The following is a 26,096-nucleotide window of genomic DNA, read 5'->3' as shown; positions in this document are numbered from 1 at the left end:
CACCGCTTGTATTATTAATAATCCATGTTTACACTGTTCCACATTTTCCGAAGCCATGATAACGGAATACATGTGTGAAAAACAGACTGAAACTTAACTTTCAGTGGGTTGATAAATGTTTCGAGTCTGAAGTAGATCAACTGACTGAAAGAGCTCAGGATAGAATGGCATAAATGTCCAAACGCCCATTCATTTTAAAGATATGGAAGAGTGACTATACAGGTGAAACTCGAAAAATTAGAATATCGTGGAAAAGTTCATTTATTTCAGTAATTCAACTTAAAAGGTGAAACTAATATATTATATAGACTCATTACATGCAAAGTGCGATATTTCAAGCCTTTATTTGTTATATTTTTTATGATTATAGCTTACAGCTTTTGAAAACTTTTCACAATATTCTAATTTTGACTTTGGGGTTTTCATAAGCTGGAAGTCATAATCATCAAAATTATAACAAATAAAGGCTTGAAATATCTCACTTTGCATGTAATGAGTCTATAAAATATATATTTGTTTCACCTTTTAAGTTGAATTACTGAAATAAATGAACTTTTGCACGATATTCTAATTTTTCGAGTTTCACCTGTACACTATACCATTCAAAAGTTTGGGGTCAATAAGATTTGACAAGAATAAAAAAAAAAAAACTATATTCAGCAAAAGGTGCATTTAATTGAATTGATTGACATTTATAATGTCACAAAAGATTTCTCTTTCAAATAAATGCTGTTCTTTTGAAATTCCTATTTAGCAAAGAGTTTGGGCTTCTGAATAATATCAAGGTGTATTTTCTTCCTCAAGTATGAGCTCAATATTCTCCCTATATCAGACTATATGAACCATAAAAGCCTGATGTATCAAATTTGGAAAAAAAGTGCAAACTTTTTTTTGTCTAAATGTTCAAAACACTGTTCCGTTTTAAAAATTGTAAACATCTCACTCAAATTGTTGTCAAATAGGTTTATATTAAACCACTTTCTGATTGCTTCTGACTGTGTTATGTGAAGCAGCATTTGGAAAGACAAATGACTTGTCGCCTGGTCATCATCAGAGAAGGCTTTTTATTGTCTTTATTTAGACATTTGCTAAAGACTTTTAGAAGTCATAGATACCTTCTATGTTGCTTTCTTTTCTCACTCTCTTATGAACACAAGCTTTTTGTGTGAAAGAAAGAGGTTAATGATGCTGAGATTTTGGCTGATTCTCGTTTTCCTACCACAAGCCTGACTATAAATCATCCTGTTCACACACAAACACATGCTGTAACACTGGCCTCCGCAACAACCATGCTGTTCTATTTACTGCTGTGTTTACATAGCCACTATGGTGTATGTATAGACATGTAGTTTGTGAAGTCAGCACTGTAAGGATCCATGTTACTGTGTGCTTTTGCACCCTTATGTTATTGCTGTAGCCTATTGAATTAGTGGGGATTTCTAAGACCTCTAAAACTTTGCTAAAAAAAAACTGTTACACACAATCTACTGCAAGCCTTCTGCCGTCTGATTGATAGTTCACACTTTTTAGCACGTAAAAGGCCTTTTAATATAATTGTAAAAATGTCAGACTTCAGGTCGTGGTTCACGTGTCTTTTTGCTGTGAATCTTTACTGATTTCTATAAAGTAAACGCAATAACTTTTATATTTTTAGTAATATTCCAAGATGAACACTTACTGGACTGAAGCAACTTAGGTTAACTTGATTATCAATAAAACATTTAAAAAAAAATAATAATAATCTGAGTATCAGAAATGTGAGTATCAATTATGACACATCAGACGTTTATTTGTTCATCTCAATCATTGTATTGCATATTTTCCCCTACAATAAAATGAAGCATTTAAATATCATCTTACTAAGACATATTATTGGAACATTAAGAGTCACTACTGTTATTTATATGCATTTTATGTTAGTAAGTCTGCTATACATTAATAAAGATCTCACTGATTTATATTAGTAGCTATAAAAATTTCATCTTATTTTTTGTCTATATAAATATCAGCAACTGCACAAAATTGCATATTTTTTGCTCAGTGTGGGCTTCTGAATAATATCAAGGTGTATTTTCTTCCTCAAATATGAGCTTAATATTCTCCCTATATCAGACTATATGAGCCATAAAAGCCTGATGTATCAAAAAAAAAAAAAAAAAAAATAAAAAAAAGGCAACTTTTTTTTGTCTAAATGTTCAAAACACTGTTCTGTTTCCAAAAATGTAAACATCTCACTCAAATTTTTGTGCTGACATTTGTAATGACATTACACATTTATTTTCACGTGTAGTCTTAGACTTTTGGACACCACTGAATATGATCACATCATACATCAGCGGAGACATCAGGCAGATTCATAAAAATCAGAAATGCAGAGCACACACACCGTCCAGAGTCAGACACACTCCTCTCAGAATACTGCAGTGCACCACAACAGGGTGGAGAGAGAGAGAGAGAGAGAGAGAGAGAGAGAGAGAGAGAGAGAGAGAGAGAGAGAGAGAGAGAGAGAGAGAGAGAGAGAGAGAGAGAGAGAGAGAGAGAGAGAGAGAGAGAGAGAGAGAGAGAGAGAGAGAGAGAGAGAGAGAGAGAGAGAGAGAGAGAGAGAGAGAGAGAGAGAGAGAGAGAGAGAGAGAGACAAACAAATGTGAAAATGAGAGTGAAGGCAGATAAAGTGGAAATGAAATAATGACAAGCACAGGCAACATTGAGAAAATAGAAATCGGTAGAGAACAAAGAGCGAAAAACAATGATATAGAAAGAAAGAGGGAACGATTTTGAAGGAATGTGGTGAATAGTGAAAGAGAGAAAACAGAATGAACAGAAGTGTTTCTCCACAGAGTGTCTGTGGGTGCAAGCCGTAAAAAGGCCCATTCTGATTAATGTACTTTATAATGAGTTAGCATAGGCAATTATTGCACATGCTGAGATGTGAGGGGGGGAAAAACGAGTGAGTGAGCAGAAGAGAGAGTTATGTGCAGAATGGCATACTTCTGCATACTACATATGTATATAGTGTGCAAAAGAGAATATTGTATAATGTAATATTAATGCATAAGCTTCACCTTCTATTTCCGGTGTGACGAATGAACCCAATACTTTATTATTTGATTGGACTGCCAAAAGTTACGATGAACCAACAAAACTGGAATAATGGAAAACAATGTATTTATTTCTGAAATGAAAATTAGATGCCACTTGCCGAATTAAAGATATAACAAAGTAAGGTCACACATCATTGAAATTTTGATCTCACTTAGTGTCTTTACTATGTACTGGTATTTAAATTAATCATTTGATACGATGTACTTATTTATTGTGTTCATGTATGTTTTTACATTTGCACTTATATTTAAAAAAAATCCCTGGATTTGATTACAGCTGTAATTCATTTCTGTAATTAAGTCAATAATTACACTGTTGACCTTCCCTTACACATTAACCCACCCGTAAACTTAATCTAATGTCAGTATCGACACCAGTCTTTAAAATAATTAAACTTTAGTAAATTAATAAAAGTTAAATCCCTGGTGACGGACTGGGATGGCAGGAGGAGCCAGGGTGGAGCTGTGGCGGAAGGTCTGGTACCCCTTTTCCACCAAAGCATTTTGAGAGCCGGTTCGGAGTCGGTGCCTACTCGCGAACCAGTTCTTTGTGTTTCGAAAGCCAAAGAACCGGTTCTCGACCAGGAAAATTGGTTCCAAAGCAGCACCAACTCACTGCTGGACTAGAACCGTTCTTTAACCACGCCATGCTTACATCAGGCTAAGACGTATGGCGACGTACACAGTGATGTAACGACCTCGTTCGCTGGACTCTCTACTCAGTGGTAAAACAAACAGATTCTGAGAAGGTTCGCAAGTTGAACCAACTTTGAACCAGCACCAGTTCCGAATCAGTTCTTTTTTGGTGGAAACGAACCTGGGGACCAACTGATGGAGCCGGAGGCGATGGAGACCCAGGCGGAGCCTGTAGGCCGACGAACCAGGGTGGAGCCACTGGCGGGAGGAGAACCAAGCCGGGAGGAGTGAGTAGCCGAGGCGCACCTGGAGAGCCGGAAGTTCGTGGTGGAGACAGAGCGACTACTGACAGAGGCTGAGCCGGATGAACGAGGAAGTCCGGATGAGCCCTAGGGCAGACGGACCATGGTGGAGCCGACGGGCTGATAGGCTGAGGTGGAGACATGGGCCTGGAGGCCCGAGTTGAAGCCGGGGAATCCGTAACACTGGGCCGAGCTGGTGATCGGGAGGCCTGAGGCAGAGCCGGAGAGTTGCGTAGATCTAGCGGCAGGGCAGAGGAGCTAGACAGCGGAGGTGGCGGATCCAGGGAACTGGACAGAACCAGGTGGGGGGTGGGAGCAGAGAGTCTGGCAGGAACATCGGAGCAGGGAGGTCTCCAGAAAGACAGCCAGATGGGACCTCCTTCAGGCTACGGTATGGACCGGGCAGCTGACACGAGACTGACATGGCGGCCGGCACTGACTCCGGGACGGACACGGTGGCTGCCTCTGGCTCTGTAGTGGGCTCTTGCGCTCGGTCCGTGGCGGGCACGGGCTCTGGCTCAGGATCCGTGCTGAGCGTGGGGCTAACGGGCCGAGAACGGCGCGAGTCATGTTTACTGTGGCGAGCAGGACAAGTGAGGGCCGCGGGAGAACGGCACGAGGCCGGTGGCGTGATTACCGATGAGCGACACCTGTGAGACGCACCGGTCTCGTATCTCTCATGGAGGAGCGGGAATTTTCTTAGCAATGTTATGCCGTGTTCCAGGCAACCTGTAACCTGTGTTTTTCAAACTCGTAACTGGGAGTACATCGTTCCAGGCAACCTGTAACCCGTGTTTTTCCAACCTTATACCCGTGAAAGTGCACTGGAACGGCAGTCAAACCCGTGACTTCCCACCCGTGAACTCGTACTAGATCGATGTACTCCCAGTTACGAGTTGGAAAAACATGGGTTACGGGTTGCCTGGAACGCGGCATCAAAACACACATCAACCGACCACTTGTTTTAGCGTTCATCATGTAAACACTACATTCAGATTCACCAATGGAATGAATTCAGTTAGATTGAAACAAAAGGTGTGTATGTAAACAACGAATGGCGACTGCAGAAAGCAAAAGCTGAATCCCGGACATTTTGTACGATCTCGACGACCGGACATGTCCGGAAAAAAGAGGATGAATGGTAACCCCTACTACTCAGCTTTCTCCTACTAAGTTACTCAGCTTTCTCCACAGAACAAGAGCCTGCTAGCTTAGCTTCCAAAAAAAGATGGCTGACACTATGTGTACATTCTGTGAGTGAGATCCCACCCTCTATGGGCGGGTTGAGAACATGCGGGACAGCCCCTACTACTGACTGTAGTCTTTAGCCTCTGGCCGAAAAATCCTCCGATGACGCAAAATGACGATTTTTGCGTCATCTGAGGATTTTTTCCAGACAAAAAATACATAAATCTCTCGTCTCAGGGGGATATGAGGGTGGAAATTTGAAAATACTACAGGTTTTCTACTAATACAAAGCTTAATGCTAAATCCTGAAGTATCCCTTTAAAAAGACAAATAGCGAAGGTATTCCAAACTGTCTCTCATCTCACAAAAATGTTCAAACGAAAGAAGTAGTACTTATGCATTTTAAGAAAAGGTCCATTCCCTGGAATGCCTCACCCTTCAAAAATTGTATATAGGCATCTTTTAGCAACATGAGTTTCTCCACAGTTGACAGCATAAAGCAGCTATTCGCTAACTTAAGCTGTTGCTGGGGCAGTGATAACTGCAATACTGTGATGCAATGTCTAAAGCTACAGCAGACATAACAGAGGAATATGATTAACAATATAGGACAGGAATGAGACTGGAAGATATTCCATGACATTATACAACATTAAAAAAATCTTATGCAGTTAAATATGAGTCACCATATGCCTGTGAGAAGAATGTGATAAGATTAATTTGCTTAATGTGATAAAACAGATCTGTTTCATTAACATGACTGTTAACACCCAGGAGCTAGAACAACAACTGAAAACACTAAAACACAAACATAAATGTGTAAAGAGAGATCAGAGTTGAGTACTGGTCTTGTGGTGCACTCTGGAGGTTTTGGTCTTGGGGTTAAGTCAGGGTCTAGTTCTGGACCTCAAGGGTTCTAGTCTTGGTCTGAGTCGCAGTGGGTCTGATTTTGACTCCATCCCTTGTATAGACACACACATACAGGGAAATAAACAAATCAAATTCACTCTGTTCTGTTACCTCTCCACCCTTATGAAAGAGAAGTGTGCTTAATTGTATTGAATGTGCAGTCGTTCACACATACTGTTCGAAAACCTACACTGGGATAGTATTAAGTGTGATTTTCATACTGTTACTGATGGAAAGTCTGAGTAACTTTCTGTCCTTTTGTCTTTCTTCTGCTGAAGTGGCACACTGAAAGGGGAGATTCGTGTCACCTTCATCAGTCCTTTCTTTAATCACTGGAAACATTAAGGGAAAGACCCTCAGATGCAGGTAAAATTATTTGATGGGGTTTGGGTTATTTGATTTTGGTGTACCAACTGGCATTTTTTGTGTGTGTGCTTCCCTTTCTATGATACACATTTCTGACGGGATTGCCATGCTTTGTGTGTATGTTTACATTTTTAATCATGTAACAACTAACAGTCTCAAAGATGACATTACTCAAAGATAACATTTTTACAAATGAAATAAATTTCATATACATAATATATATATATATATATATATATATATTTATGTTTCCTCACAATGTCAAATGTGCTTGTTAAGTGCGGCAGCTTTTATACATTTTACAATTTTAATATGCAAGTTAACATTGTCGAGTCAGCAGGGCTAACGTTAAAACTCGCCGTTTGTTACATTATGTATTAACCTTATAAAAGTCTGTCTAGCTTTAGCAAATGTAACATTATTCTGGTCCTAATAAAGTTAAACCGTTATTAACGTTAGCCCTGAATGTGAAACATGCATCAGCCATCATAACATTAACGTTAAATACCTTTGGTTGACTAACATTAATTTAATAACGTTAGCTGTTAACTTAACGTTACATCTTACAAGTTACTGTTGCCTCTTGCAAACACGTAACAGTAGGGGTGTGAAGGTTATTATATAACCGTGAGACCGACGGTTATAATTGAACACCGTCATTAGAACTCTATAACCGCCAAAACCGTTATTCAAATATTTTTACAAAAAAAAGTTTATCATAGAGAATGTTTAAATACTATTCTCAGCTTACGAGGGAAACAGAGGTGGAGAGTTAGTGGTGCTTCAGAGGCTGAGTGCTGGAGATGATTCGGGAGAGGTCTGTGCACCTTTACCGATCAGAGCGCGCGCTGACACAGAGTAAAGCCTTGTTTATACTCGACGCGTCCGTTTCTTTTACTGTCTATGGTCCGCGCGCACCTTGCAAAAATGACGCGTTGGGTGCGCAAGACCCCATTTCGCTTGGCTGTGTGCACAGGGTTTTTTGTAACAGTGCGCACGGCGCCGCATCCGAGGATGAACGACTTCATTGCAAAGTTTTTTTTTGTTAAAGGAGAACTCCGGCGCAAAATGAACCTTTGGTCTAATAAAACATTGTTACCTAGTCAACCGTTCTCTGAGATTTGTTTTCATGATAATCGAATGTAAAGAGTTTTATCTCTAAAAACTGTTTAGCCTATAACGCTAGTAATGGGGGCATTTAATAAGTAAAAAGAAATCGCTAGTTAATACCACTAACAAGGCTCAAAATAGCCCCACACTAACACAGTAACATAATGAGGGTCCCTACATGCAAAACGAAGCATTGAGAACTTTGTAAGTGTACAGACCGTTTAATAAGAAGATATTTTATGAAGACAGTCCACTTCGTGTATACAGACAGGAGCCATCTTTGGAAAACAGTCTCGACTAATCAAACCACGAACGACGTGCTAAGTGAGCTGAACTGTATGAAGTTCAGTGAACTTCTGAACTGTATGAATGGCGTTCGTGGTTTGATTAGTCGAGTCTGTTTTCCAAAGATGGCTCCTGTCTGTATACTCGAAAAGGACTGTCTTTATCTTTATCTTCTTATTAAATGGTCTGTACACTTACAAAGTTCTCAATGCTTCGTTTTGCATGTAGGGACCCTCATTATGTTACTGTGTTAGTGTGGGGCTATTTTGAGCCTTGTTAGTGGTATTAACTAGCGATTTCTTTTTACTTATTAAATGCCCCCATTACTAGCGTTATACGCTAAACAGTTTTTAGAGATAAAACTCTTTACATCGATTATCATGAAAACAAATCTCAGAGAACGGTTGACTAGGTACCAATGTGTTATTAGACCAAAGGTTCATTTTGCGCCGGAGTTCTCCTTTAAGGGTTTGTTTACTGTGCAATGAACGTGTTTTGTTTTAAATAAATCACACAAAGTTTTTTTTTTTTCTTAAGGATTTGTTTACTGTGTGTGATTCATTTAATGGAAAGCACATTCACTTCTAGTTGTCTTGCTGTTAATTTTAAATAAACGTAGAGCAAGTAGCTAATCAGTGTCTGCTCGTTTTTTCAAACTAAGTTGTCCTATAACAGACGAACGTCGCAACGCATACAGTTCAATTTTCATTCAAGCTCCAAACTGCAATTATTGTTAAGGGGCAACCTAATGGCTCTGCTCTGGCGATTTTTACAAGCATGATACATCTTATCTATTTTTCAGGACAATGCCTGGTGAGAGCCACTACAGAGGATCATAGCCATCGTTGGAATTTTGAAAGGACGTGGGTGAATATCAATCTGCCAAATGAACTTTTTTAGCATGCACATTCACATCTGTATATTAATACTGATTATATATTAACTTTGTTTCTTACTGGAAAGAACTTAGCTTCTGAACTAAGAACAAAGAACTTTTTGACTGAAGGACTTGACCGTATTTTATGTGCATTTTAGCCTATGTGCATTTTAAAGTAAACCCCATGCCGTAATGGAAAAAGTATGTACATATATTGGACAGTTGCTTGTAATTGCTATCAACTATTGTTTACATAAAATAAACATGTGTATTTTTACATATATTGGAGAAATGCTTGTAATTACTGTCTATTAATGTGTATATAAAGTTAACCCATACATTGAGTAAATGTCATGTTGATATATTGGAAAGTTGATTTTAATTAGTATAAAGCAATGTTTATATAAAGTATACCTCATACATTGATGTTAAAAGTATATAGAAGGTAAAGCCCCATACATTAAAGGTACAAATATGTAGAAATATTGGAGAGTTGCCTGTAATTATTGTCAAATAATGTTTATATAAAGTAAACCCCCTTATTTAAATGGTAAACATTTAGAAATATTGGAGAGTTGCTTGTTATTACTGTCAAATAATGTTTATATAAAGTAAACCTGCATACATTAATGGTAAAAGCTTGTAAATTTATTGGAGATGTGTCTGTAATTACTGTCAAATAATGTTTTAATAAAGCAATAACTGTTAAAAATATGTTTCTGAAACTTAATATCACAAGATCTTGTTTTTTTGTACAGGATAAAACCAATATTTAACAGGAATTTACTGTAAATAGATTGAATAATGACATAAAATAAAAGTTTAAATCGATCAATATACTGGTATTAGGCTTTAAATTAGGGTATCTGAAGGTAATTATACAACATTTTCTGTGTGTTTTACATAGAAAAGTCTTTACTTTGACAAGGAGTTCTTGTAGATGGATTGGATTATCCTAAAAATATACCAAATAATTCTGTATTAAAACAGAAGTCTTTGTTTTAATTATAAAAATTTTAAGGTATTTCTGCAATATTTGTAAGTTTTTATACAGATTTATACATTCGTTTAACATTCAACAGACATTTTTTTTATGAGATTTTTTTTTTTCTACAGCAGTTTGACTGTAAAAATACAGAAAATATTTACGGTAAATATCCGTTTTCAAAAAACTAAATTTTTCTGTAAAATAATTTACGTTTTTTTACTGTAATTTGACGGTAAGTGGTTGGCAACTTTGCTGCCAGACTTTTTACCGTTATTTTACGGAAAAATTTTTTACAGTGTAGTGTAGGCCTACTTCAAATCTTAAGTATGTTCTTTTTAAAAAACTGCACTTGCAGATAATATATTAATGAAACTGCACTTTATAATAATGTCAAATTAAAAGTTCTTTAAAATCATGTTTTAATAATATTTTGTCATGCTTTAAATAACTACACATATTTTGATGTATTGACTACTAAAGCACATGTAAAATACTTGATTATAACTTAAACTATAGTGTGTTAATCAACATTACATTTGACGTGAATTTATTTTATATTTTGAAATTGCAACTTCATCGTTACAAATGTGTAATTACAAATTTTTAAATGAATTACATACAAATTTCTGTAGAAATGACATTAAAGTATATTTTAACCATAAATGCTTGTCAGTACATTCAGCAGTGCATTTTTACCATATTTCAAAGTCAATACTAGTCATAGTGAAATTACATACTAAGATGTACTTAAGTCTTACTTAAGTGGGCCAAAAAAATAATAATAATTCTGTCATCATTTATTCACCCTCATGTCTTTCCAAACCCATTAGACTTTAGATAATTTTCGAATCACAACTGAATATGTTTTTAATGAAATCTAAGAGATTTCTGTCCCTCCACTGAAAGTCTATTTCTCAAAACTTTGAGACTTTAAAAAGCTCATAAAAAAGAACGTAAAAGTTTTCTGAAGAGACACAATCAATGTATATGATGAACAGATTTAATCTACACTTTTTTACACATATAAACATTGATCAATGCACATACAAAGAGCAAATCAAATATGGCAAACAGGAGCTCAGACATGCATTTCTGCAGGTATTATAACCTCCTCGGTTCGGATCATTTGAAATATAGGGCATGAAACACATGGAAAACTTTTATGGTGCATTTTGTCCTTTTTGGAGCCTAACTTTTCATATATGAAAAGTGAAACATGGATGTTCTACTAAACATCTTTTGTGTCCCTATAGGATAAAAGTCATACAGATTTAGAACAAGGGCGAGTTATTTATAACAAATAAAAATTTTCATTGAACTGACACTTTAAAAAAACGTTTCACAATGAATCAGACCCTTGTAAAAAACATACTTTTAAAAAGAGTATTAATTATGGACATAAGATACTTAAAACTAATATACGCCAGAACTGAATGTAATGTTTTAGGACTACAAAAAATTATAACCCACTAAAGTAGGACTTAAATACGTATTTTTATAATTACTTTGAAATAAGATTAAAGTGTAGAATGTACTGACAAGCATTTATGGTAAACTAAAATAACTTTGATGTAATTTCTATTGAAACTTGAATGTCATGCATTTAAATATGTTTTTAATTACACATTTACGGGATGAAGATTGTTACGTCCAAGGACGTATTCATTGTGTGTCTGTAACATACCGAGAGTGTCATGTGTATGTGTATGTTTCTTCTCTCTTTCTTTCTCTTTTCTTGTGTCTTTATTAGGATTAAGTGCTACCACCTGTGCTCGTTAACCCTTGAGTGTTGTCCGCGCACTGATTGGTGCGTGTCCTGAGGAGTCTGATGCAATTAAGTGCATTTTTAAAATATCAAAAAACACACTACAGTTATAACCAAGTTAAAATTATAACCACGTGCTTTAGTATGTTAGTCAACACATCAAAATAAGTGGACTTCTTTAAAGCACCACAAAAGATTATAAAAAAACATATTCAGTTTTTAATAAAAAAAAAGTTAAAACAATGATTTAAAATGTACACTGAAGTAAAACCTTGAAGAAAAAAAAAGACTATATTATCTGCAATTACGGTACATATACTTACTATGAGTGCACATTCAATACAATTAAGTGCACTTCTTTTTCACCAGAACCTTCTAGTGTTAACATGTTTGCCTGACAGCAGACACAGCTAAACCAACACCCGTTATACTGACACAATGATGAATGTCAATCACTGTCAGCCACTTCAACCAGGAACTGATATAAAAAATAATGTAACATTTTGTTTGTGAATATTCTTAGGCTAATACAGAGGACGTTGCTGTATAACCTCTCAAGCACAGCCATATTCACAGATGATCTGTCGTCAGATGCGTATGTTTCTTAATGGCCTCCATCTCCCAGTGCATGAAAATTAAATGGTACATAGGAGTAATTAGCATAATTATAGCTATTGTTATTCTGAATGCCATTAATGGTCTTGCAAAGCAAGTATACATGTTTGTATACATGCCTTACATTTCGAAAACTGCAAGCGGGTGCAATTAAATGCATTTATGTGGGGATGTTCTGAATAACATCTATTAACAAAACCAGAATAAAAGGCTGTTGCACACTGTACATGCTGTTTAGAAAATATTAGGCGGTATGCAGTGTATACTGCGTAAAATGCAGTAAGCAGTACGCTATACTCCATTCTTAAAGGGGTCATATAATGGTACATGCACTTTTTCCAAGTTGATTGTACTGAAATCTGTGTTGGCAGTGCCTGTACACAACCATCATAAAATGATAAAAATCATTCCAGTGTTTTTTTTTAATCTCCTTATATGTTTTCCCCTGCCTCAAATCAAGCCGTTCGACCGTGTGATGTCACACAGTCCGACACCCCTCCCCCGATTGTTGATTGACAGCAGCGTTTCAACACAGACCCGCCCTGAGCGAGCGCCGAGCTGTCATCATAGTCCGTCATTGTTGATACGCTGGAGCACTGTCTATGAGCAGAATGGCGTCTATGCGATTGTGGTGTTCTGTTCTTGGGTGTAATAACGAACACAGTCATTTTTATGTTCCTAAATCGGAACCGCTGAAGACGCAGTGGCTGAGTTTTGTTTTTGAAGGGAATATTCGCACGATCAACGTCAATGTTTTCATGTTTGCGCGAATCATTTCTCAGCAGACTGCTTTATAAACGAGGGTCAGTATGAGCTGGTTTTGCTAAGAAGCTGCTCATGAAAAAAGAATCTGTACCAACTATTCGTGTCCCTGCTGCACCTCCAGAAGAAGTGAGTGTAAAGTTTTATTAATTAACCTTTATATTAATCTTTGCAAATCGCTTGCACGCTTCACGATGAATGCGGCTAAGGTTTACACTCAGGGTAATGTTACATTACGGCATGTTTTCTGTACGATGTTCTCAATATAATTCATAATCCCACGTTTATAATGAACAACGCGTTATGGTTATTGTGTTATTACAAACTGTGTACGTATACATCAGTAAACGCATAGCGTTCGTATCTCACTACTCTACCCTGCCAGTACATACAAAGATAGATCAAAGTAACATTACGTTAACCAACCATTCAGAAACGTCCTGTTCGAGCCTTAATTGTCGAACTTCTTCGGGCTGTCATCTTGTTTCCGGGTCCGACTCTGGTTCAAATGATACGGTTGCAGGGTTCTCAAGTCTCACGCATTGGCCGTGAGACACACGCAATTCAACCAGTTCACACGCTCACACGCCACACCGTGTATATCTCACGCTGAAAAGGCAATGCCAACCAAGTTGTTCTGCAAGCTTTATATATAACGTTGTATACGAGGCGCAGGCACACAAAGATAAGTTTCCTGCCGCCAGCGCGTCCGCATCTCGGCCAGATTGCGTTCGTTACTAGGCAACTTATAGACGCGCGAAGTCCGCGAACACACACGGAAGTTCGGCCACCGCGACATCGCGCGAAAAACACGTCGTGATGGAGAAAGTAAGTTGGAAGAAAGCTCGTCTAACATTTTTAGACTAGAACATTTAATATATAGCCCATCGTATACATTATTGATGCAGTCAAAAACTCTACAACTGCTTTGCAACCAGGCCAAAAGCTTTGGCTCAGTTTGGCTAAGGAAATGTTATTGGGTATGGGAAGGAATGAAGATGTATTTCTTCAGTTTATTTTAAATTCTATATTATACTGTATTAATAGTATTTCTAGTTACATTAAGGCTAAAGCAGAGTGCTCTTGGTAATATTGTATATCCTGTCAAAACATACATTAGCCTAATCATTGCCATTGCATTTGTATTTTTCAAAGATGTCAGGGAAAAATGCAAAAATATTGTTTTTCCAAACATTTTGGAGCAATTTGTTATATATTTGTAGCCTAATTTTGAAATTTAACATTAAAGAGTAGGCCTATATTTGATGTGATAAATTGCTCTGTCATTTATCAGATTTACCAATTGTTATAATTTCAAATTTTGCTGGTTAATTATGAACAATGGATAAAATTGGGGGCGGGGATAGGCGGGGGCGGGGCTCCATTTAGGCCCCTCCCCTAACCGCATGTGATCTCACTCCAAGCTTTTGATAAAACTTGAGAACCCTGCGGTTGCACAAAAGTGTATATATCTATGAGATGTGTCCTCAGAGACTCCCGCTGCCATTCTCTCTCCAAAATATACTCTCAACTGTTGTCAAACCCTCCACGTGTGTTGTGTCAAAACGCCCCGCAGAACAGAGGGGCGGAGTCATTATCATTTAAAGGCATATGCACTGAAACGGTGTGCTGAAAACCGAGCTGTTTTTGACCAGGTAAAATGAGTGTGTTCTTACAATACTAATCAGAATTTTTAATTAAAGTATACTATTACAAACATTTAATTTAGACCCTAAAGAATCAAATTAACTTGTATGAAAATGGCATTATATGACCCCTTTAACATGTCACCCATCATGCTATTCATCAGTGAGAGAGAGAGAGAGAGAGAGAGAGAGAGAGAGAGAGAGAGAGAGAGAGAGAGAGAGAGAGAGAGAGAGAGAGAGAGAGAGAGAGAGAGAGAGAGAGAGAGAGAGAGAGAGAGAGAGAGAGATTTGGTTGAGAGAAAGGAATGAGTGCACTTGAAACAGGTTTTGGTATAAAAATACATTGACCACTAACTAGGTTACAGTGCTTTTGAGTCTATATTAACTGAAAACTGAGATGACATTTTATTGAGGAAAACTCCAGAAACACAATCTTTCTATTTTTACCAGCAAGCTTCCACCCTCTAACAAATAATCTCTGTCTTTTATACACCACGGCACAGCTCAGCAGAGATGACTCCAATAATAACACAAAGTAAACTAGATTAAAAAAAAGTTTGTCGAGACAAACTTTGATGTTGGCTTTAGAAAGTCTGGCTAAAAGCTTGAAGTCTTAAGAGATAGATAGATAGATAGATAGATAGATAGATAGATAGATAGATAGATAGATAGATAGATAGATAGATAGATAGATAGATAGATAGATAGATAGATAGATAGATAGATAGATAGATAGATAGATAGAGTGATAGATAGATAGATAGATAGATAGATAGATAGATAGATAGATAGATAGATAGATAGATAGATAGATAGATAGATAGATAGATAGATAGATAGATAGATAGATAGATAGATAGACAGACAGACAGACAGACAGACAGACAGACAGACAGACAGACAGACAGACAGACAGACAGACAGACAGACAGACAGACAGACAGACAGACAGACAGACAGACAGACAGACAGACAGACAGACAGACAGACAGACAGACAGACAGACAGACAGACAGACAGACAGACAGACAGACAGACAGACAGACAGACAGACAGACAGATAGATAGATAGATAGATAGAGTGAGTGAGTGAGTGAGTGAGTGAGTGAGTGAGTGAGTGAGTGAGTGAGTGAGTGAGTGAGTGATAGATAGATAGATAGATAGATAGATAGATAGATAGATAGATAGATAGATAGATAGATAGATAGATAGATAGATAGATAGATAGATAGAGTGATAGATAGATAGATAGATAGATAGAGTGATAGAGTGATAGATAGATAGATAGATAGATAGATAGATAGATAGATAGATAGATAGATAGATAGATAGATAGATAGATAGATAGATAGATAGATAGATAGATAGATAGATAGATAGTGTATGTGTGCGTGCATGCATGTGTGTGTGTGGGTGCGTGTAGACTATGTGATTTGCGTGTGCGCATGGGTGCGTGTGTGGGTGCATGCGAGCGTGTGATTGATTGCGTGTGTGTGTGTGTATGGGTGCCCGGTGCCGTGTGTGTATGTGTGTGTGTGTGCATGTGTGGTGCATGTGTGTATGTACCCGACCGTGTGTATGTGGTGTGTGTGAGTGGTGCGTTTGTGCATGGGTGTGTGCGTGGTGCGTGTGTGCATGTGTGTGCACATGTGTGGTGCGTGTGTGTGCATGTGTGTGATGCCCAGGAGGTGGCCACAGTCTGTCTACTGGTATAAGTAGACTTTGTTGCTTATTCTGGTCAAGCACCAGCACATAGGAAGGGAGTGTCTGTCCAATTTGAAGAATTATCATCCAGAGTTTGCTTTCAGGGCCAGGTAGATCGAACAGACTGAAGTGCAGCAGAGTGGTAACTCGTTTAAATAATGGCTCAGCAATCACTGAGAAAGTGGGTGTGCAGTCTGACGCTGAGATTAGTACAACACAAACACACACAGACTCATACAAATGTATTGAAGTCAACATGATATTTTGAAACTGATTTCAGAGTGAAGCTAGATATTCAATGAGAAGAAAATAGGGTGTGGAACTGGATTTTATCCACCCGGAATGGATTGGCTCAAGAAAAGAAGGCATTCCACACTGGCATGAAACAGATCTGAATGCAGTGGATTGTGAAGAGCGACTTCCCCTCTGAAACAACGCGGCATTTTTGGGGTGTGGAGTCTTCTCGCCTCCACCCGGAAAGGAAAGTAATTTCAGCAGTAGAGCGAGTAGCATTTTTTTTTCTTTAGGATAACATCTGCTGATATTTGTTTGTGTGTTATTTGTAGGTTATGTGTATTCTGTGGAATGCAATTATACAGCGCACACATGCACATATTTCACAGTTGGACAATCCATGCTGTCCATTAAGTCTTTAAAGGTCACGTTTTACTGTCTGAGGGAAGCTATTATTAGAACATGGAGCATTACTGATTTATCCATTAAAGTTAACATGGACTCAAAATTGACCCTAATACACATTACTGTGCAGGACTCTATGGAGGCTTGTTTTTGTCAAGGAATAAAAAAAATTAATAATAAGTAATCTGACAATAACTGCAAGAAATAGACTCAGAATTCTGACTTTATTTCTCACAATTCAGTTTAGTTATATATTTTTGCAAGAAATAAAGTCTGAATTGTGAGATAAAAAGTCCCAATTACCTTTTTTATTTTGTTATTTCTTGACAAAAACAAGCCTCCATAGAGTCCTGCACAGTCAGACCTGTAATGTGTATTAGGGTCAATTTTGAGTCCATGTTGACTCTAATGGATAAATCAGTAATGCTCCATGTTCTAATAATAGCTTCCCTCAGACAGTAAAACATGACCTTTAAAGCAACACTAAGTATTATTTTTTACCTTAAAATAATGTTTCCAAAATGGTTTCAGTGGTTCATTAAGTCGTAACAGGGTGAAAGGCACTTATGCCTCCGCTTTGCGGTCCTATATCTGCTATAACCACGCTATGTAAGATTGCCAGATCGGGTCGAGTTTCTGTAGTTCTAATTAGACATAAGAAAACTACAAATTTGACTTGCTTTACGTCAAGCGTTACAATAGTCATTATTTAGTTTTTCTTCGTTTCTGATGTCGCAATACATCATACTTTCATGAAATCATGCAACATACTCTACCTTGTCTGTGACGGACATCGTTCACTTCAAAGCCGGTGCTGGATAAACAGCGAGCGCGCGTGCGACAGTAGGAAGCGGTGGGCTAAATTATTTACCACAGCGGTAATGGACAATTCCGCTTCCAACCTGTAGGGCGACCGCAGAGGAAAAGTTACTTGGTGTTGCTTTAAAGGGTCACTCCACCCATTTCAACATTAATCTTTATTGAAAGTGGGTTATATATGTAGTCGAAATGTAAAAGAAATTTTAAATTTGGTGCCCTCTTGACCGAGAAAAGACAGAAAATAACTTTGGGGCGCATTTGTATGTAAGACAACAACTCCCACAATGCACCATGTTGCACAGCTCCGCAAGCCACTCCCACTAATCCAGAACAGCGCAAACATCAGAGAAATCGCTCTTCCGTCTACAAGAAGGCTAGCTGCCAAATGAGTTTAAAATTCATTTCACAAAAAATGTCTAGTTAGTTGTGGCGAGCAGGACGAGGGCGAGGGACGTGAGAGGACGACGCGAGTGATAATGAATGACACCTGTGCAGCGGTCTCATATCTCTCACGGAGGAGCGGAAGCACAAAAGGAACAGGCCTGATTTTATGTTTTGTTTCTGTTGTGTGTGGCCAGCTGGCTTATACTTTTGTTTTGTATTTGTTTATTTTACTATTAAAACGTTTAAATGTTCGCCGGTTCCAGCCTCCTTCTTCCCACAACAACGAACCCCGTTACATTGGCAAACTCATTAGTGAATTACTCGTTTGTATTTCTTTCTATATGGTGAATTATTGCATGATACCTGCATGTTCAGTCAGGCGAAACTAGGATGGTTCACATCACAACACAAACGTCCGTGTGGTCGTCTGATTCAGAGATTTCGTCCAGGAGAAACTGCCTTGTTGAAATTCTCTGCAGCAGACGGACTCTATCTGTGTCCGTAGCGCACAGCGAGAGCACACGCACCAGCAGTCCGCCCAGCTCAAGCCAGCCCGGGCTCCTCGTCCGCGACAGGCAGCCGCCTCCTGTTCCACCATCAGCCTCAGCTGCTCTTCACTATATTGCGGCTCGTAAAGATAGCCACGAACAGCGGATTCGAGCAGCAGAATTTCAAAATCCTCTTCTTCCATATCATGTTTAGTTTCTTCCGTCATTGTCGTAACTTCCTATATCCACAGCGCTTGTTAGCTTAGCTTATAAACAAGATGGCTGATATTGCTTTCAGTATCTGCAAGTGAAGTCCCACCCACTGATCTGTGATAGCTCTGTTAGCGCATTAGGTCCAACCCCCTATGGGCGGGTTTGAAAGGGTGGGAATTTGTGCTTGTAGTCTATACAGAAATCCCCCCTTTTTACACTTCCTCCTACAATGACGTCAAATGACGATTTTTGCGTCATTGTAGGAGGAAGTGAAAAAGGTAAATAGTAGATTTCTCTCGTCTCAGGGGAAAATGAAAGAATGTTGCACGACCATTCAATAGTATGACTGGTTGTCTAACAATGGACCTCTTAATGCAAATGGGTGGAGTGTCCCTTTAAAGACTTAATGGACAGCATGGATTGTCCAACTGTGAAATATGTGCATGTGTGCGCTGTATAATTGCATTCCACAATATACACACAACCTACAAATAAAACTTTCAATGCAAAGTTCTGTCATGAAACTCTAAATGGCACAGGCTGATCGGTCCTTAACTCAATCTGCTTTAAATTACACCATTCTCTATAAGGCGCAGCTGATTTGTTCCTGCTGTATCAGTAGCCGATGAGCTCGCTGCTCAACCTTCAAATACCTGGTCAGCGTCTAATATAGCAGTTTGCAGCTCGCTTTCAGAAACCCTCCACCTTCCCCAGCTCCACCTGTATAGATCAGTTATGGGTAATTCATGTATGTATGCTGTATTGTTCAGCAGCAGCATGTCTTTCTTGCTCACGGCAGTGTTTTCGGCTGTAGCAAGTCCCAAACTTTCTCAGCAATAACAGCAGCAGTGTAGAAGACCAAACATATCAACATTGACATTACCATGCCAAACATGCCATAGACTTCCACTGATTTTATATCAGTTTAATGTTATTTTCTATGGCCTAAACCAAACCCTACCCCTAAACCTAGCCATCACAGAAACATGTGCAAAACACTCCAGGCCAAATCTAGCCTTTTTAACTACCAGTAAAATGTCCTCACTAGTCGGTTGTCATAATATTTCACTACGTAAGTGAGGACATTTGGCCCTCACAAGTATAGCCAAACCTGTACACACACACACACACACACAAATAGTTATGCTACAGGAGAGAACTCCATTACCCAACTAAATGTTTACATTTCCTGATGGAAATGTGAGTGGCACTTGTCTGTGCAAAACTCACTGGCACAATTGCTGGATCATTGAAGGTGACTGCCAGAGTGTTGCTATGCTGTTGCTAAGGTGTTTGGAGTAGCGCATTGTTGTGTGGTAGCTAGAGATTTCTGAGAGTTTTCCAGAGCCTTGATAGATGGTTGTCAGATGGTTGATTACAAATTTAAAAGAGTCACTTTAATTTTAATTCAATTTAACCACATTATATGTCATTTTACTTTAAAATGCAATCGGATATCTGGGTTTTGCTAATAAAAACTATGAATTACCATATAATTAGTAAAACATATAACAGTCCCAGAAATTACTGTGACATCATATATGAATATATTGTCTTTAAACAGTTTCGTTTCTTCTCATTTTTGTTCTCAGTGTGTACGTTGGGGTGCTTTGTGTTACATATTCTGTTGTTTAGTTAATGTTTGTTGCATTATATTAAGTGTTGTGTGTTACTAGTGGTGTTTTGTCTTTGTGCATGTGTATGATTATGTTCACCACGTTTCATTTCGGGAAGTGGTTTCCCCAAATTCAACTGAAAATGTAACTTTTAATGACTTTTGCAGCCTCAAAATTATTCAACCCTTTCATGGCAAGCATCTTTAGTACTTAGTTGAACACCCTTTTGCTGTTATGACCGGCTGCAAACGAGATGTATAACCAGACACCAGCTCCTGGCAGCGTTTCTGAGGAATCTTAGCCCGTTCCTTATGAGTAATGGCCTTTAGTGCAGTAATATTCTTGGGTTTTATATACTAATTATAACTACAGATTTTTAATATACAATAATTATTATATGCAGGTGTGGCTTGTGTATAGGCAGGCAGGCAGGGCAAAACCCTACCAAAATGTTCATTAACTCGAAAACACAGATCCATACAATAGACTTCCAATAATGTAATTATAATCATAAATGCATTCGAAATAAACAGATTTGTGTTGGCCCTGAGTTATGGAAATGACATGTAGGAGCTTTAAACACAGTGCATGCCATTGTAAAGACTGTTGGTCTGTCCCCTCACAGCCTCATTTTCATTCACGAAAATAAAAAATGTTGAAATCTACCCTGACTGAGGTCTAACCACCTGTCATATAAAACCCACAGCCTCAAACAGAGAGAAAAGAGGTGCGTTTTCGGCTCTTCAGCAGGTCCCAATAGACTGTACCATTCACCTCACTACCACCCCCTGCCTCGAATTCATACATTTATATCGATGTATAAGTCAAGTCCCGCCCTTTTTACATTCGAAAAGCTGTTTCACTCACTCACATATGTCACAATACAGAAATCAAGTCAGGCCATAACAACCAAGTAGTTTAAGTTTAAAACGAAACACTTAATGCGCTTAAGGTGATTTGTTTTTAAGAAAATCTTTTTGTAATGCTGGTTGAAAGTCTCTTCACATCCTGATAGCAATCATTTAGTTAACTGGTCTAAACGCATTTATACTGTATGTATATGTGTTTAGGACCATAAAATATTTGTCCACATGAAGGATAAATGGTACGATGTCCTACCAGCCTGTCAACGTATGTATTTCCATTCCTCCACGCACACAGACATCACACGTCATCAGAGCGTTTCATGCAGAGTTACACAGACGTCAGTCACTAAGTGCCATAAACAAACAGTAGCCGCCTTTTACAGTTCCTCCTGAACCAAAACAACAAGCTCATGCTGTTCACACTATAACTACTGTCATTTGGAAGAGGTGGAAAACCGTGACGTTACACTCGTGATTTGAATTTATGCGTTTCAATGCCAACACTCAACGCTGAAATGAATCTGCAGCTGTCAGGTGGTACAGGTCAGTGTTTTTTAAGTGCTTTATGTTCATTATTATTGTAATGTTATGTGCTTGGAGACATAAGGTAGATTAACACAGTCTCTCGTCTCGTGACGCTTTGCAGACTCTGCTGTGTGTGTTCATGTGTTTTGAAGGAGGCGTGGCCTTTCTGAAGGGAGGGTGGGATCTTATGCTTTCAAGGCTAACTCGCTATTGCTTGTCTCTCTGAAATTGCCTACCCTACCTTTAATGAAATACAATATTGTTTAGTTGGACTCGGACTCTACCCCTTTTGGACTCGGACTTGACTCAGACTCTATTGGTTAAAGACTCGGACTCGACTAAGGTGGACTCTAACCCAGCACTAGAACTGGTCAGAAAATGTAAGTAAAAGATGCGATTTAATGCCTGGCCCTTTGACTTCCAGTTAGCCATTCATTCAACTCACCCACAACACAAGCATTCAAGTGAGCACAAACACACTGTCAGCGGCCCCTTATGAATCTTTAAAGAAGCCATAAAACATCAGCCAGGGCCGAATAACCCAGTCCCAGACTGAGCTGCCACCCAACAGGTGGCGTTACACACACATACACACACACACCAGTTCCACCTGTCTCACCTGTATTTCATGGTACTGTGCCGTCCGAACGCCTCCTTCATGTGGGCGTGGCCTTGAGGCAGGGGCCGTGTTTTGACTGAGCTCTGGGGGGGGTAGTTGCCGTTTCCTCCCTGTCCTCCTCCTCCTCCACTACTGCCCCCTGGTGGAGGGGCAGTTCGCAGGCCACACAGCCGGTCCTCGCTCCGGCTCTTCAGATTGTGCTCCGTACAAGCAAATGAGACCTGCATCCTGACCAGCTCTCACACACTGTGTGTTAGAGTTTATCAGATTGAATCACTTTAGAATATGTTTGTGGTAGTCTCACAGTACGTGCCAGACAGATAGACAGATAGACAGACAGAGAGATAGATAGATAGATAGATAGATAGATAGATAGATAGATAGATAGATAGATAGATAGATAGATAGATAGATAGATAGATAGATAGATAGATAGATAGATAGATAGATAGATAGATGCACAGGGCAAACCTGCACTCAAGTCAGGTCTTGCACCTGCTGGCACAAACTTGCTAGATAGACAAATGGATAGATAGATAGATAGATAGATAGATAGATAGATAGATAGATAGATAGATAGATAGATAGATAGATAGACAGACAGACAGACAGACAGACAGACAGACAGACAGACAGACAGACAGACAGACAGACAGACAGACAGACAGACAGATAGATAGATAGATAGATAGATAGATAGATAGATAGATAGATAGATAGATAGATAGATAGATAGATAGATAGATAGATAGATAGATAGATAGATGCACAGGGCAAACCTGCACTCAAGTCAGGTCTTGCACCTGCTGGCACAAACTTGCAGCTGTTGCGCGGAAGGCGCACGTCCAAACGCAACCCTAACGTGGTGGTGTGCGTGTTTATGTCGCCAGGCAAAAAGTCACGACTGGCTGCTGTCCAGGCCTTTAATGTGCTGTTGCGTGCACAGTCTGTCTTTGCATTCTCCCACTGCACTTCTCCAATGCCTGGATCGACGCGACTTGAAGACGCTCCTCACCGTGTTGAGGCATTCCTCCGCAGAATCCGGGTGGTCTCTCTGTGCGAGGCGGGGGACCTCCTCAAAATGCGGAACCACCCATTCACGCCGGCTTTCCACCGACTGGATGCGCAACAGCCGGTGCCGCTTTACCAAATGGCAGTGAAGCCCAGCTAGGCGAAGGGCGAACGCGAATGCAGAAACGCACGTTTAGGCGCACGCTTGTGTTCACGCGCGCCTGGCCATCTCCTCGTCTACAGTCGTAGGACCACAAAATCACGCATACACCCCTTTCACGCACTATAGTGACGGTCACTATCTGACACACAGCGCGCCCTCACGCGCTCGACACAAGGCAGCGAATGTCGCGCTGTTTTTCTGACGCGTAATTATTGCCATGGTGATCATCGAACGCGATCAAAAGAGAGTTTGACAGCTCCGCGGCGTCCAAATTCCATCGTCTTACTTAAGTACCCGATATGTCACATCATGAAGGCGTTATAACGGCGGAATGCTGTCGATGGAGATGTGAAGGGAATTGTGCATCCGTTCAGAGCAACAGAGCCATCAAACGCGAGACTGCCAACTCAGAATCAAATGAAACCCTCAGTGAACCCCCACCCTCTCTCTCTCTCTCTCTCTCTCTCTCTCTCTCTTGGATTTCCATTGTGATTAATGTGTGAATTGAGCAGGACCACTGCGGAATAATCATGTTATTGTTTGGGTCTCACTCTCTCTCTCACACACACACACACACACACACATTATTTTACATTGTGGTTGCTTAAATATAGCCTACGTAGCTGCAAGATTTAAAAAACAAAAAACAATACTAAAATAAAACATAAAATAAAAGGTTCTAAATATTATAAAACATAATGAATATGTGGGGGGATAATCTGAATTTTAGTAGATAATTAAGTAGATAAATCAACCTATATTTCACTTATAATCTACTGTAGGCCTATATTACATTTTAGCAACTACATCAGTTTCTTTTAACCATAAATTTACCAAAATTGATTAAAAAACTGCAATAAAATGATAGAATATATTTATGTTTTGAAAGAAATTTCATCCACAGACACCCGAAGTATTCCGTGAATATTAGAACAGTAGAATATTATCTAATCAAAACACAAAACACAAGTTCCATAAAGTAGCTATATTTTTCCTTAAGTAAGACATGAGGTCATCACTTTTATCCTTTGAGAAAGCTCACAACTTTCTGGACTCAACCACACTTCAATCACATAAGCCATGAGAAAGAGCAAGGAAAATATTAAAGTCACAATGAAACGGAAGTAGTGATAGGCATTAAGTAATCAACCAATCAGATTTGAGGGACAATTTGACAGTTTATGTCAAGTTTAGGGTTACAGCCAGGGTTAGATGCTTCTACATCAGTGTTATTCACCATCATTTCTGATTTTAGGGGTAATTTAGGGTTAGGTTTAGGGGTAGGGATAGGATTAAACTACATTTTCAGACAGGAATGTTCTTCCAGGATCAACAAAATATGATGATCCGGGAACATGTCATACTTTGCAAAATCACGGTGACACACAGGATTATTGAAAAAGAAAACAATGTAGGGCTGGGATTTGGTTTTGTGCATCAGTTGTTGATTGGATGTTGAGATGTGGGCGTGGCACTCAAAAGTGGAGGCAGATGAACAATTTTAAATGGACTAAATTAATGGAGAATTCCTGCATACGACTGTTGTTTCAATGGAAGATCCAGTTATGACATTTTGATTAAACATAACAAGGTCCGAACATTATAAAAATGAAACGTGCACAGATGAATTGTTCACATTAAAGTCTATAACGTGCTTATAGAAAATACACAGTGTGAATTTTCATTTCATACTGTCTTTAAGGTGGCGTGATGATGAAAACCAGGGCAAAAATATCACATAAACATGGAAACAATAAAAATAACTCAAATATACGAAATATATACGAAATATAACTCACACACACTTTGCTTTAAACAGGTTGAACCAAACTGCAATAACCTCTCAGACTAGTTCAATGAGTGAATTGTATCCTTAACACAAATATGAATAATAGAAATGTGCTCTCGGTTTCCCTCAAAACGGGCCAGGGGTGGTTTTCTTTTCAGAGCCAGATGGTTGTGCTTCTGTTGCTGGTGACGCTACTGTTGAACATCTGCACTGAACCAGCTCTCTGATAGCAGGTACAAGAGATTAAAACCTCAAAATGATTCACACCAAAGCATCCCGAATAATACCTTATCCTGAATCAATGTGAAACTTTGTTTAAGGAGACATGTAAGTGTTTCTTCATTCTGAGTCATGGGAGTTCTTCCTCAACGGACTGTTCAGATGGATCAACATTTGTACACTGTCATGCAGCTAAAGCATGTTTTTTCAAAGCTGTTTCAGTGCACTCAGAGACTGCTGCTAGCCAATCAGAGCGAGGCAGTGCAGAGGAGGCAGCCAGTGACAGCGAAGCCGTGCTGTGTAGCGAACATGGGGGAAAAGAACAAATCTGCTCTCATCAGAGAACATCTGCATGCTGAGACAGAGAGAGAGATGGGAGTGTAACTGTCACTCAATGCATGTGGTTTCTGACAATGCAACTGAATCAATCAAGAATCCTCTTTTATCATTTGCTGACTATAAATGTCTCTAACCAGACCAGTATTGCAGGA

At 38.9% G+C, this 26,096-nt stretch overlaps 2 protein-coding genes across 4 annotated transcripts in view; one reads left to right on the top strand and one right to left on the bottom strand.

The window, feature by feature from the left end:
• Positions 1-26,096, top strand: part of rnf167 (ring finger protein 167) — a 121,563-nt gene that overhangs the window by 27,220 nt on the left and 68,247 nt on the right. The gene's annotated exons all lie outside the window — the stretch shown is intronic.
• LOC130082534 (voltage-gated potassium channel subunit beta-3) overlaps positions 1-26,096 on the bottom strand; it is a 79,223-nt gene that overhangs the window by 31,264 nt on the left and 21,863 nt on the right. The window contains exons 1-2 of one of the 3 annotated variants that reach the window (XM_056247403.1): positions 23,227-23,603; positions 22,424-22,669 (exon numbers count right to left, since the gene is read on the bottom strand). The exons of 1 other annotated variant lie outside the window; for it this stretch is intronic. In XM_056247403.1, the coding sequence (XP_056103378.1) occupies positions 22,424-22,650 (227 nt within the window). In that variant the 5' untranslated portion in view covers positions 22,651-22,669; positions 23,227-23,603. Of the gene's footprint in view, positions 1-22,423; positions 22,860-23,226; positions 23,604-26,096 lie in introns of those variants that run through there. One more of the 3 variants, XM_056247402.1, reaches the window with a different exon arrangement.

This window comes from Rhinichthys klamathensis, unplaced genomic scaffold, assembly GCF_029890125.1.
Source record: "Rhinichthys klamathensis goyatoka isolate OS25496 unplaced genomic scaffold, OSU_Roscu_1.1 h1tg000046l_1, whole genome shotgun sequence".
Taxonomy (NCBI): domain Eukaryota; kingdom Metazoa; phylum Chordata; class Actinopteri; order Cypriniformes; family Leuciscidae; genus Rhinichthys; species Rhinichthys klamathensis.
Note: the sequence above shows the minus strand (reverse complement) of the source record. Positions and strands in the feature narration are given on the sequence as shown.